The 12,324-nt window shown below is 42.0% G+C and overlaps 1 protein-coding gene across 1 annotated transcript in view; it reads left to right on the top strand.

The window, feature by feature from the left end:
* AMPH (amphiphysin) overlaps positions 1-9,855 on the top strand; it is a 251,669-nt gene extending 241,814 nt beyond the window's left edge. Inside the window, exons 20-21 of the mRNA XM_047097205.1 lie at positions 2,785-2,886; positions 8,649-9,855. Of these exons, the coding sequence (XP_046953161.1) occupies positions 2,785-2,886; positions 8,649-8,756 (210 nt within the window). The 3' untranslated portion in view covers positions 8,757-9,855. The remainder of the gene's footprint in view (positions 1-2,784; positions 2,887-8,648) is intronic.
* The last annotated feature ends 2,469 nt before the right edge of the window (positions 9,856-12,324 follow it).

The following is a 12,324-nucleotide window of genomic DNA, read 5'->3' on the forward strand; positions in this document are numbered from 1 at the left end:
TTACTTTTGCCTTTTGCAATATGTATTCTTTTTCTGCACTGGAGGGAAGAAAGGTTCAAATCAATGGGATGAAGGTTATGTTCGGAGACACCATCAAATAGCTACTTAGAGGGGCGCCTGGGTGGCTCAGTCGGTTAAGTGTCCGACTTCGGCTCAGGTCATGATCTCGCAGTTCGTGAGTTCCAGCCCCATATCAGGCTCTGTGCTGACAGCTCAGAGCCTGGAGCCTGCTTCCGGTTCTGTGTCTCCCTCTCTCTCTGCCCCTTCCCCACTGACACTCTGTCTCTCCATCTCTTAGAAAGTAAAGAAGCATTTAACATTTTTTGAAAAAAAAAATGGCTACTTAGAGCTTTCATAAAGGGAAGGGGCCTTACCCAAAACCTGTTTTCGGTAAATACCTGAAAACACTGGCTTAAGCTAAGTGCCAAAGGCAGTTAATCCTCCTTAATACAATATGGGTGGCAATTTTCAGTTCCATAATATGAATTTACGTTTCAAAACTCAGCTCTTTTTCTTTCACAAATGTTAAATTTAAGTGTGTTTGTGAGGGCGGGAGTGAAGAGGAATAGTCATCTTTTTTCTTTTTTTAAATGTTTATTCTTGAGAGAGTGTGTGCATGCAAGCAGGGGAGGGGCAGGGAGAGAGGGAGACAGAGGATCCAAAGTGGGTTCTGTCCTAACAGCACAGATACAGGGCTCGAACCCATGAGCCATGAGATCATGACCTGAGCCAAAGTTGGACACTTAACCAACTGAGCCACCCAGGTGCCCCTAGTCATCTTTTTTTTCTCTCTCTGCTCATTAGAGACCTGTCCCCTTGCTACCTCATATGGTGGCGGGATGGGTGGAGTGGATTTATGAATGAATCACGCAGAGGAACAATTAAACGTGTGGTTAGTGAGGGCGGGTGTCCGCTGTGTGGTAAGCAGAGCACAGGAAGTCAAGGAGAGGGATTCCCTGCAAAGCCAGCCTCCCTGGGGCCACCCCCACTCCCCTCACTAACTGCAGCGGCCCAAGGAACATGACTCCTCTCTCTGCGCTTCTCTTTCTCAGCAGCAAAGTCACTTTGAGAATAAGATCCTCATTTCCAGCTCTGACATTTTATCATTCTGTATGCAGAGTACAGCCAATCCCTTAACCTCAGGGGGGTAGGGCTAAGGGGAGGGACGTGGGAGAAATACACCCGTCCATGACTGAATAGTTGTTCAAGCTGGTGAGGAGTATGTGGGTCATTATACACTTCTTTCTACTTTGGTTTTTAAAAAAATTTTTATAATCAAATTTTGAATAAATCTTTCCAAAAAAGGGGAAAGAGAGGGGGTAGGGAGAGAGGACAGGTGTTGTTTAAGGGTATAAACTTCCAATGAGTAGAAGCTACGCCCTAGAGATCTAATGCACAGCATGGTGAATACAGACAACAATATTGTATTATAATCCTCAAACTTGCTCAGAGACTAGATCTTAATTATTCCAACCAGTAGAAAGAAATGGTAATTACACAACATGATAGAGGTGCTACAGTGGCATCATATTAGGGTATATAAATGTGTCAAATTAGCATGTTGTACACCTTGAATTTGCATAATATTACTTGTCAAATATATTTCAACATTTATTTATTTATTTATGATTATATTTCAATTTTTAAATTTTACTTTTTTACTTAAGTAATCTTTACACCCACTTTGGGGCTCAAACTCATGACCCCAAGCTCAAGAGTCACGTGGTCTTCCGACTGAGCCAGTCAGGCACCCCAAATAGATTTCAGTTTGGGTTTAACGTTTTTATTTATTTTTGAGAGACAGAGAGTGAGCGGGGGAGGGGCAGAGAGAGAGGGAGACACAGAATCCGAAGCAGGTTCCAGGCTCTGGGCTGTCAGCACAGAGCCCATCGCGGGGCTCAAACCCACAAACTATGAGGTCATGATCTGAGCTGAAGCCAGACCCTTAACCAACTGAGCCACCCAGGTGCCCCTATGTTTCAGTTAAAAAAAAAATGAAAGAAAAGAAACAGATTGGCATGGTTTAAAAGGTAAGCTAGGGAAGGAAGTTTATACAGGAACTGATCCCTGCGTTTAATTAAATAGTACTTCCCATATAACATGGGAAGTGATGATTTTTCCAATCCTTAATTACATGACAGAAGTGAGGTTAGAGGCACTTCCAACTAGGCATTTTTAGTTCAAGTTTAAAAATGAACAATAATAAAGCATTAGTGATAATAAAATGTAAATCTCTAATAAAAATATGATGAATTGAAATTTAACAAAAGCACTACATTTCAACTCTTGCAGAAGGTATTGTGTTACTAAATGTACATCCAAACTGCCTCAGTATCAGTCTTCAAGAATTGGATGTTTTAAGTAAACAGGACTTCTTTCTCTGTTTAGAGGTCTTCTCCCTTGAGGTATGTTAGAATCACCGTCTTTTTTTATCCGGGTTGGGGAGGCTTCTACAAGTACCTGCTGCTCATCTGGCTGAGAGACTTCAATGTTACACTTCCTTTCTTTTTAAAATTAGTCAATTCAGGGCGCCTGGGTGACTCAGTCGGTTAAGCGTCCGACTTTGGCTCAGGTCATGATCTCACGGTCTGTGGGTTCAAGCCCCTCATTGGGCTCTGTGCTGACAGCTCGGAGCCTGGAGCCTGCTTGGGATTCTGTGTCTCCCTCTCTCTCTGCCCCTGCCCCACTCATGCTCTCTTTCTCTCTCTCTCTCTCTCTCTCTCTCAAAAATAAATAAATGTTAAAAAAAGTAAAATTAGTAAATTCTTCTAAAATCTTTTGCAGGTGGAAACACTGCACGATTTTGAGGCAGCAAATTCTGATGAACTTACCTTACAAAGGGGTGACGTGGTATTGGTGGTCCCCTCAGATTCAGAAGCTGACCAGGTAAAGAGTGAAATTGAAAGGTCCTACGGGCTATGTTGGTTTTTTTCTGAGGGTCTCTTGGACGCAGTGACTTCCTGAAGACATTTCTATTTCCTGAGGTGCTACAGGGCGCTTAGGGCTTATGAGTGTAGGACATGGCTAACGGAAGCTTTTTAGGACACCTCTTTTGGGGATGGTGTTATATTGTTTCTTTTTGATACAAATAGATGACCATTTCTTATTTTGCATCCGCTTTCTAGGGATGTTGTCTCTGAAAAACCACTGTTTAGGAAATGTGGCCCCTATCCACGTGCACTAAAAATCTCCCTCAAAAGTAGTTGCCTCTGGGGATGGGGAGATTGGCCAGGAGAGAACATGGGGGAGCTTTCTAGGGATGGAAATGTTTTCTGTCTGAATAGGGGTGTGGATTACACGTGTGTATGCATTTGTCAAAACTAAACTGTACATTCAAACGATGTTTGCATTACCTAGTATTTATACCTCAATTTTAAAAGACTCTTAAAAAAATCACCTTTGAGCATAGTGTTCTGATGTGAAGGTGCCAAGAATTCCATTTTGCTCTTATTCGTAGGATTTGTGAACCCCTAAATAGCATCCAAAATGTATACATGTGCCTATTGAACATGTTTTTTCTGGAGAGAAGAGCTATAATTTCCATCATCTTCTCAAAGAGGTTTCTGAGCCTTTTACGCCCCAAAATAAAGTTGCTACTTTAGAGGTCAAGGCTTCCCAAGCCCCACATTTTGTTCTTTCTCTTGATAATACACTTAACAAGATAGAACAGGTGCTGGGTCAAAGTCTTGACCATAATAAGATTAAATTAGATATGAATAGTAACAATACAGCTTTAAAAGCTCTAAATATTATGTGTATATATATATATATATATATATATATATATATATATATACATAAGTATATAAGTAAGTATATACATACTTCTGAATAGTCCTTGGACCACATAAGTCACAGTGTAAATTAGAAAAATATTTCCTAGTGACCATCAATTTCTAAATTTTCAGCCCAAGAGGATAAAAAAGATCAAATTAAGTACAAAGCACACGGAAGGACAGAAATAATAAAAATAAATTCACAGATGAATGCAATAAAAAGACACACAATGGAGAAAACTAATAAATCCAAAAGTTAGTTGTTTGAAAGGATCAATAAAATAGTTAAAACCTCAGATACAATCTTCAAGGCAAAAAGTGGCAAAGCATTAATTACCATCAGGCAAAAGTGTCTACATATCTCAAAATTGTTAAAAAAAAAAAACATTATATAAGCTAATTTTTTTTGCATTAACCATAAGTTATCTTTTAAGAAGATTAAGAGTAAAAAGCTAATCTTACATCTACCAACATGTTCACCATTTTCTCTGAGTCTTTCTGGTTCTTCTAATAGATGAGTTTCCATCCAGTCTCACTTCTTTTCTGCCTGAAAGTTTTCTTTTCTTTTTCTTCTTTTTTTTAATATTCTTTTTCAGTGCACTTTTTCTTTTTCTTTCTTTTTTTTTAAAAAAAAGATTTTATGTTTAAGTAATCTCTACATCCAACCTGGGGTTCGAACTCACAACCCCAAGTTCAAGAGTCACATGCTCCACAGACTGAACTAGCCAGGTGCCCCTGCCTGAAAAATTTTCTTCACCAATTCCTACGAGGCTAATCTGTTGGCAATATATACTCTCAGTTTCTGTTTATCTGAAAATGTCTTTCTTTCGTCTTCATTTTTAAAGATATTTTCCCAAGAGAAAGAATTTTGAGTTGACTTTTTTCTTTCAACTTTTTAAAGATACTGCTCCGTGTTCTCTGTTTTATTGCTATTTATGACTAGAAATCAGCTGCCATTTGTTTAGCATTGTTTCTGGGTATATATACACTGTGACTTTTTCCCTAACTGCTTTTAAGAATTTCTCTGTATCTTTGGTTTTCATCAGTTCAATGTAATGTGCTTAGGGCTTGTTTGTTTTGTTGTTTTTATTTGTTTTGTAGTTTTCTTGCTTGGGATTCACTGAGCTGCTTAGATTTGTAGCCTGATGTTTTCCATTACATTTGGAAGACTTTCAGCTAATATTTCTTAAATTCTTCTCCTGCCTCATTCTCTTTCTCCTCTTTTTTGGAGTCCCTAATTATACATCTGTTGGACTTCTTGATGTCTAAGACTGTCCTTTTTTGTTCAATATGTAATTCTTTCTGGTACTCAGGTTGGATAATTTCTACTGATTTGTCTTCAAGTACAGTGACCTTTTCTTCTGCTACTTTGAATTTGTTGTTTAGCTTATCCAGTGACTTTTTCATTTCAGATGCTGTACTTAACACAGTTCTATAATGTTGGTGTTGGTTTTGTATTTAGTTGCCATTTCCTTCCTGAGATTTCCCATCTATTCTTTCATTATTGCTATCTTTCAGTGTAAGCACATGCACATATTTTATAATAGCTGTGTTAACTTCTTACTGCTAATTCCAAAAGCTAGACCATCTCAGCACACACTTCTATCGATTGCCTTTTATCTTCAGGGGATATTTTCCTTTTTTTTCTCATATCTAGTAATTTTTTAAAGTTTCTTTTTAACATTTATTTATTTTTGAGACAGAGAGACAGAGAGAGAGAGAGATTATGAACAGGGGAGGGGCAGAGAGAAAGGGAGACACAGAATCTGAAGCAGGCTCCAGGCTCTGAGCTGTCAGCACAGAGACTGATGTGAGGCTCAAACTCGAGAACCACAAGATCATAACGTGAGTCAAAGTCAGATACTTAACCAACTGAGCCACCCAGGCGCCCCTCCAGCAATTTTTTTCTTTTTATTGATACTGGACACATTGTAGAGTCTGGATTCTGTTTTCTGTCTCTGAAGCTTGTTTCTTTTTCCTCTAGCAGACATGGAGGTAACTGGATAATTAGCTTGAATTCATGGAAGTTTGTCTGATGCTTTGTTAGGGTGGGTCTGTTTCAATTTTGCCTTTCTTTGAGGATGAACTCTTAGTCCTAAGACATCTTTTACTTCTGAGAATGGCCCTTCTGAAATTTGAGTAGAAAACCTGAAGGATTCACCAGGCTTCCTAACTTGGTGGGATTTAAACTCTAAACTCTGTCTCCCCTCCATGGGCAGTGCTGAAACTTGTCTTCAGTTTTTCTGCCTCCCTGTGTTACTTTCTCCTTGGGGGACCCCTTGTATATTCACAACCTGTGGGGGCCGCTCAGGATTTCAGGGGAATTTCTCTGCATGCTTGGGAACCCGCCTCTGTTGATCTCTTCTTTTCAAGATATTCCCCATAGAAATATAGTTCCTCTGGAAGCCCTCCACTCTTCCTTTGAATGTTCTGCATCACACAGGCTGAGGCTAATCCTCGGGCGCAGGGGTGGGGTGCTGTATTGGCAGAGATCTCACCCAGTGCAATTTCCTACTTTCAAGGGTTAAATATTCTCCATTTTTGGCCTGCTTTTTTGGTCGGTGCCAGTGCCTTCAAATAGTTGTTATATATGTCAACCCCATGATTTGTAATAATCCTATCATATAAACTTTTATATTACATATTTTATTATTTCTGTACATAAGTAGTTGCAAATATGTATACATATACATATGTAGATTTGTATAATATATAGTTATTCTAGTGGTTATAATTGTTCTGTGCAGAAGCACCTGTCTGACACAAGCTATTTGGCCGTTACCAAAACTGTAAGTCTCGTCCACCACACATTTTAAGCAGTTAAAATTTAATTTTCCCGATTTGCCTCGGCTCAAGATTGATATTGGGTAATATTTTTCACTTCACTATATAAATTGTGTTTCAGAGTATACGTATTGGCATACATCTTGATGATGAGTTTGTACCAGTCCATAACTTTTGTTCTTTATTGAAACAATTTTAAAATGCATGACTCTACTTGGCTCCATTAGATTTTTTCATTCATTGTAAATAAAGTCAAATATAGACACTTGTGGGGGGAAATATGGCCTTTTAGATGCTTACTGGAGGTTTAGAAAAAATTTAGTTATCATCTTTTACTTTAAGTATAACTTTGCCCTTCACATATATAACATCATAATTTTCAAGAGGACATTTCCCTTCCTAGCTAGGATATTATCAGGTATTTTATTGAGTCATCTTTTCCTCGGGTTTTTTCATTCCCCACCTTCGAAAATTGGCCTGTCTAAATGCTTATATTGCTTGTCTATATAACAGCATCAATTTATAGCCTCAGATTACACCAAGAGGGAATGTATTCAGGCTCTTTATTTAATTTTTGAGACCTCATTTTATCTGATGTACTTGAACTATATTGAGAGTTGCTTCTGATTCAGTCTCCCCATCCTTCATCCTAAGTGGGATCTCTTTCGTGCATTGGTTAACATAATCAAGACAAGTCATTGCCCGCTAGTTTTGCACTATAAGGTCTGTAGGTTTCATGCTGCTCCTTCCACTCAGCGTTTTCCAACCGGGATCTGCTGATCTGCCATAGGCCAAGGGCAAACAGCAGCCTTCGTCCTCAGTATCACCTGTCGTCTCCCGAGCTGAATGGCCACACACAGTGGCTCCCTTTACTTTCCTGTGGCTAACTGTCTTCCTGTTCATGATGGTACTCCTACAAGACAGATGTTTGTGAGAAATACTTTATAAAGAACACAGGAATGTTTCCAACAAGCATGTCATGACAACAACCTGCTTTGTGGTTCATATAAACTCGAAAAATGAGATACTGTCACAGCAACAACACACACAATGGCAATATCAGGTTAACACCTATCTAGCGGTTATTTGATAAGCCTTATGTGTGGTGGTTTATTTGGGTCACATGATGTGAGCTGGGGCACAGAATTCTTCCTTCCAGGCAGGTTCAGGATGAGACACTAGGCCTTCCATGGCTTTGCCAGCACTATATCCTGACCTGGGTCCTTAAGTCATTTCTTCTCTGTGACCCACAGGATAGAGAATGTTCCTGTGCACGACATGTTTGTACATGGTGCTTTTCTTTCTGCACTGGCTATCATTCTTAATCCTTTCCTCTTCCTTAAGAACTCCTGTCGTAATCCAATTAACGTCAGTTAACTGTATACAAAATTATAATATTTGTATCAACTTTCAGTTAGCTATACTAGATCCAGAAAATAAATAATTTTAAATGTTTATAATTATTATTATTTTTTAAGGTTATATATCTTGAGAGAGAGTGAGCGTGAGTGGGGGACGGTCAGAGAGAGGGAGAGAGAGAGAATCCGATGCAGGCTCTGAGCACTGTCAGTGTGGAGCCAGATGTGGGGCTAGATCTCATGAACTGTGAGATCATGACCTGAGCTGAAATCAAGAGTCCACCCCTTAACCGACTGAGCCACTCAGATGCCCCTTGTTTTTTTTTTAACCTAATAACTTATTCGGGACAAGCTTTCCCACTGCTTTCAGACACTGGTTTATGTATAATGTAACATCCTGGTGCAGTATCACAACACTAAATTATTTTGGGGCTGCCTGGGTGGCTCAGTCTGTAAAGCATCCAACTCTTGATTGTAGCTCAGGTCATGATCTCACAGTTTGTGAGTTCAGGCCCCACATCGGGCTGTGCGCTGACAGCCTGTAGCCTGCTTGGGATTCTCTCTCTCTCTCTCTCTCTCTCTGTCTCTCTCTCAACCCTTCCCCATTTGCACTTTCTCTCTCTCAAAATAAATAAATAAAATAGACACGTAAGTTATTTTGTTAATTCTTGGCAGTGCAGATTTTTCCAGTAGTTTGTTAGACCTTGAAAGCCCTGTCTTTGTCTTGCAGGATGCAGGCTGGCTGGTGGGAGTGAAGGAATCAGACTGGCTTCAGTATAGAGACCTCGCCACCTACAAAGGCCTCTTTCCAGAGAACTTCACCCGACGCCTGGATTAGGGCCAAAAATATTGTAGAAAGAGCCTATCGGGTTTTTAAACCCGCGGGGAAAACCCAAAACGTTCACTTTTGCTATTACACTCTTAATGATTTACAGGCTGGTGCCAGACAAAGCTTGGAAAGATATATCAATGGAGCATGTGTGCAAGAAAAAAAAAAAAAGATAAAAGAAAAAAAAAACAAAAAAAAAACCACAAAAAATGTGAGAGAAAAAAGTAAATTACAGATAAGGTCCTCACTGGTTCCCACGTTATCGATTAACAGGTTTATTTGTGCTTTGTCCAAGCTGTGGAGACTCTTGTACTTGATCCCCTCCCACCAGTGCTGCAGTAGCTTTCTCCAGACCAGAACCTTAATTTCTCTGCGCCAAGTGTATGGTATTGAGCGGCTGTCCTGCAGAAGACGTGATGAGTTATCCCGTAGTTCGAGATTATCTTGTTCCCTTGCACAGGTGTGAGCACGTGCTCGCTCTCTCCCAAGTTTACGGTGTTTAAAAAACTGTTGGCACACGTTTTCAGTGTTCTTTCCCACCACCTCTCTCTCTGTATATGTATAAGGACACACAGGTACACACGCTAGTTCCCATCTCTCCCCGATCTATGTGTATGCCCAGCGCAACGCTACATATACATAGTTGCCTTTTGCTTTCTTTCGTTCCATCCGAGCTCTTTGCCTCTCGAGTGTCATTGATACATGCATTGCCCTGGCTCTGTCTGGCATTTACAGTTGTAGTTTTGCCTCCGGGCAAAACCCGCCATCCCATTGCCAAAACAGTCGACAGTATCTGTGTTTTGTAATGTGCATTTTTTCAGGATGCCATGACGAATAGCATGTCAGAGCTGCTGTCCCTTTGGAGAAAGCCGAGCCTCATTGTCTAGGTGTCCGGCTGTGGTGGCTGGAGGTAAGCTAGCTGGGATGAGCAGCTATGTAGTGTTAACTTTTGCCTTTCTAAGATTGGCTGCCTGATGGGGCATAAAAGTCCACCCCCAAAGAACACTATATATATATTAAAAAAAAAAGCTCCTATATATTTCCAACTCTTTATATTTATGCGACTCATCTTCCCAGATTGTCCCGAAATAAGATAGGTGATGTATGCTGTATCCACAAATCATGTGTAACGACTATGTTTTCAGTGCTGTGTCATTCCAAATAAACCATTGGTAATCTCCAGCAATTACCCTACTTCCTCTGCAGAGTCCTTTGTTTGGGGAAGCTTGTTTCAGTCGGATGCACTGCTTGAAATAGTGTATTGTTGGAGTTGTTATTTGTGCGGAAATACGCTTGTTCCTCCGGGTTGTGCTCCATAGCCCGCCTCCCTTCCCCAGAGCCCTCCCTCTCAGTCATTGCTGGTCATTCGGTGTCCCTGCTGCCCAGCAATCACTACAGCACAAATAACAGCTTTGTGGACAGAGGCCCCTCGGAGGCGCCGGCTGTGACCGTCTGTGTGTCACCGAAAATCTGACGACCTTCATCATCAGCAGTTTCCTTTCACGCCAGCCTCATCTTTCGGTCACCTTTCTTTCTGACATGTTCATGTTCATAGGGACGTACAAAGAGATCACGCGGAATAGAAAAGTCATTTCACTGGGCCATTGTTTATAGAAGAGTTCTCAAACAAAAATCCTTCATTTGATTCACTCTTTTCTGCTGGCGTAATCCTGTATGCAATGTTGGCTGGTCTGGAATAGGCATCATCAGACTTCGGAATCTGGTGTGTGTTTCTGATGTGTGGTTTCAGTTCTCCTAGCTCATTCCCTTCACGTTTCTTACTAGGGAAATCGCTGTTACGGAACCAGGATTTTCCCAGCGGCTGATTTGCAGGGAGGTTGGTTCATCATGAGTGCTACATTAGTGCAAGAAAATAACAGTCCTTGCCCGGTGGCATAGCTGATAACTCCGCACATAAATGGCAGCGACTTAAGATGAATCCTCGAAAGCCACTCCTGACTGGAGTATGCAGGACCCGGAACTTTAAGCGGAGACTGGAACTTTAGTTCTTATAATAAAATACACCTAGTGGTCTTGAAACATAATTGCTGCCTCTTCGGGCGCAGTTCCTCTGAGACCCCCCTCATGCTCGCCACCCCCACTCTTAGTGTCTCCGCAGGTGCACAGCCTCGGGGGGGGTGGTGCATAGCTTCTCAGACACACACCTGTGTTTCTTCCCACACCTGTAACATTCCTAGATGCATTTAACAAGTCCTTCCAAAATGACAGGTGCTTAATGAGTCCTTTCATCCTGGTTTAGAGCCTTTGAAGAAAATACCAACAGCAAATACAAGTGATTGGATTGTTCCAGAAATCTTCAAGGTCCTCCATTTTCCAAAGCACTGAAAAATGAACAGGATGGGGCGGGGGGGGGGGGGGGCGGGCGGGTGGTGAAACAGGGGAAAGTGGTCTTCTCCAGAAACGCTTACAGATAGGGAGTGAATTTTCTTTTCCACTGAATGGATTTTCTATGGGACATGTGGTTCCTAGCATGGAGGTTCTTCCCACCTCTGTCAGTCTGACTGCGGTTCTGAGGCCACCAAAGCACCCTCAGAACACCCCCTGGCACTATGTTGGCGAATTTGCAGCAGTGTTTTACTCCAAATGGCCTTGACCCAGCAAGCCCTACCCACTGTTTGTGCCCACTGTTTGTGTTTTCACATTTCTCTTTCAAACCCGGTAGCACCTGGACCTTTGACTAGTTCCAGAGGCCTTCAGAGAATCACATAAAGCAAGCCTGTGGTCTTTATTAAACAGACACCGAACTGGCATTCCCACCAGTACCTCAAACAGACGCTCATTTAAACCTGAGTGATGTTTATAATTGTCAAGCGAGCCCTCTCCCGATTTGCATTTTTAATAGTGTATCAGCGTAGCTGGGCCCTGGGACAGGGACAGCTCTGTGCGCCGTGCTGTCCCATTGCCTCTGCCGTGGCCTGCCCCTCCTGCCACGGCTGGGACAGCTTCTGAGGGACCCCGAACACCACCAGTAGCTCGGTCATGGCCTGGGCCGCTGGGAAAGCATGTGCTGGCCCCGAATGCCGAGCCGTCTCTCATCACATGCCAAAGCCTATGATCAGGCTGTTGGAAAACTCCTAGCAAGACCCCACGGTCCATGGTAATGGCCCAGCAAAGAGTCTCTGGGAGACTGCAAAGCTTGTGGGAGATCAGGGAGTATAAAGAGAGCTGAAACTCCGAGCTTGAGGCCACACGAGACAGGTGGCTGAACACCTCAAAGCCTTACCCACAGACTGCTCTGCCTTGCTGGGACCCCACTGCTCCTTCCAGAAGAGCCCAAGCTGCCTTCCGGTGTTTACCTGGAACCCGGCTGACTGTCTTAACCAACACTATGTGCCAGACCTTGGACATGAGCATCATGCATTCATTCCCCTGCACAGTGGCACAGCCATGGTCTTCCTAGGACTCAGAGAAATGCAATTGGACATGGGGTGGCTGTGTAGAGAAGACGGTGACCGATACTCTCGCAGCAAACCTAGAGAAAGAACAGCCACGGGGTTCTATTCATCCTTGACCCTGGCCTCAGTCAGACCTGCTTTCTCATTATCCTGCACGCGGA

Source organism: Lynx rufus, unplaced genomic scaffold (genome assembly GCF_022079265.1).
Source record: "Lynx rufus isolate CCGP_SWC_20201006 ecotype Redwood Valley unplaced genomic scaffold, mLynRuf1.p SCAF_4, whole genome shotgun sequence".
NCBI classification, from domain to species: Eukaryota; Metazoa; Chordata; class Mammalia; order Carnivora; family Felidae; genus Lynx; species Lynx rufus.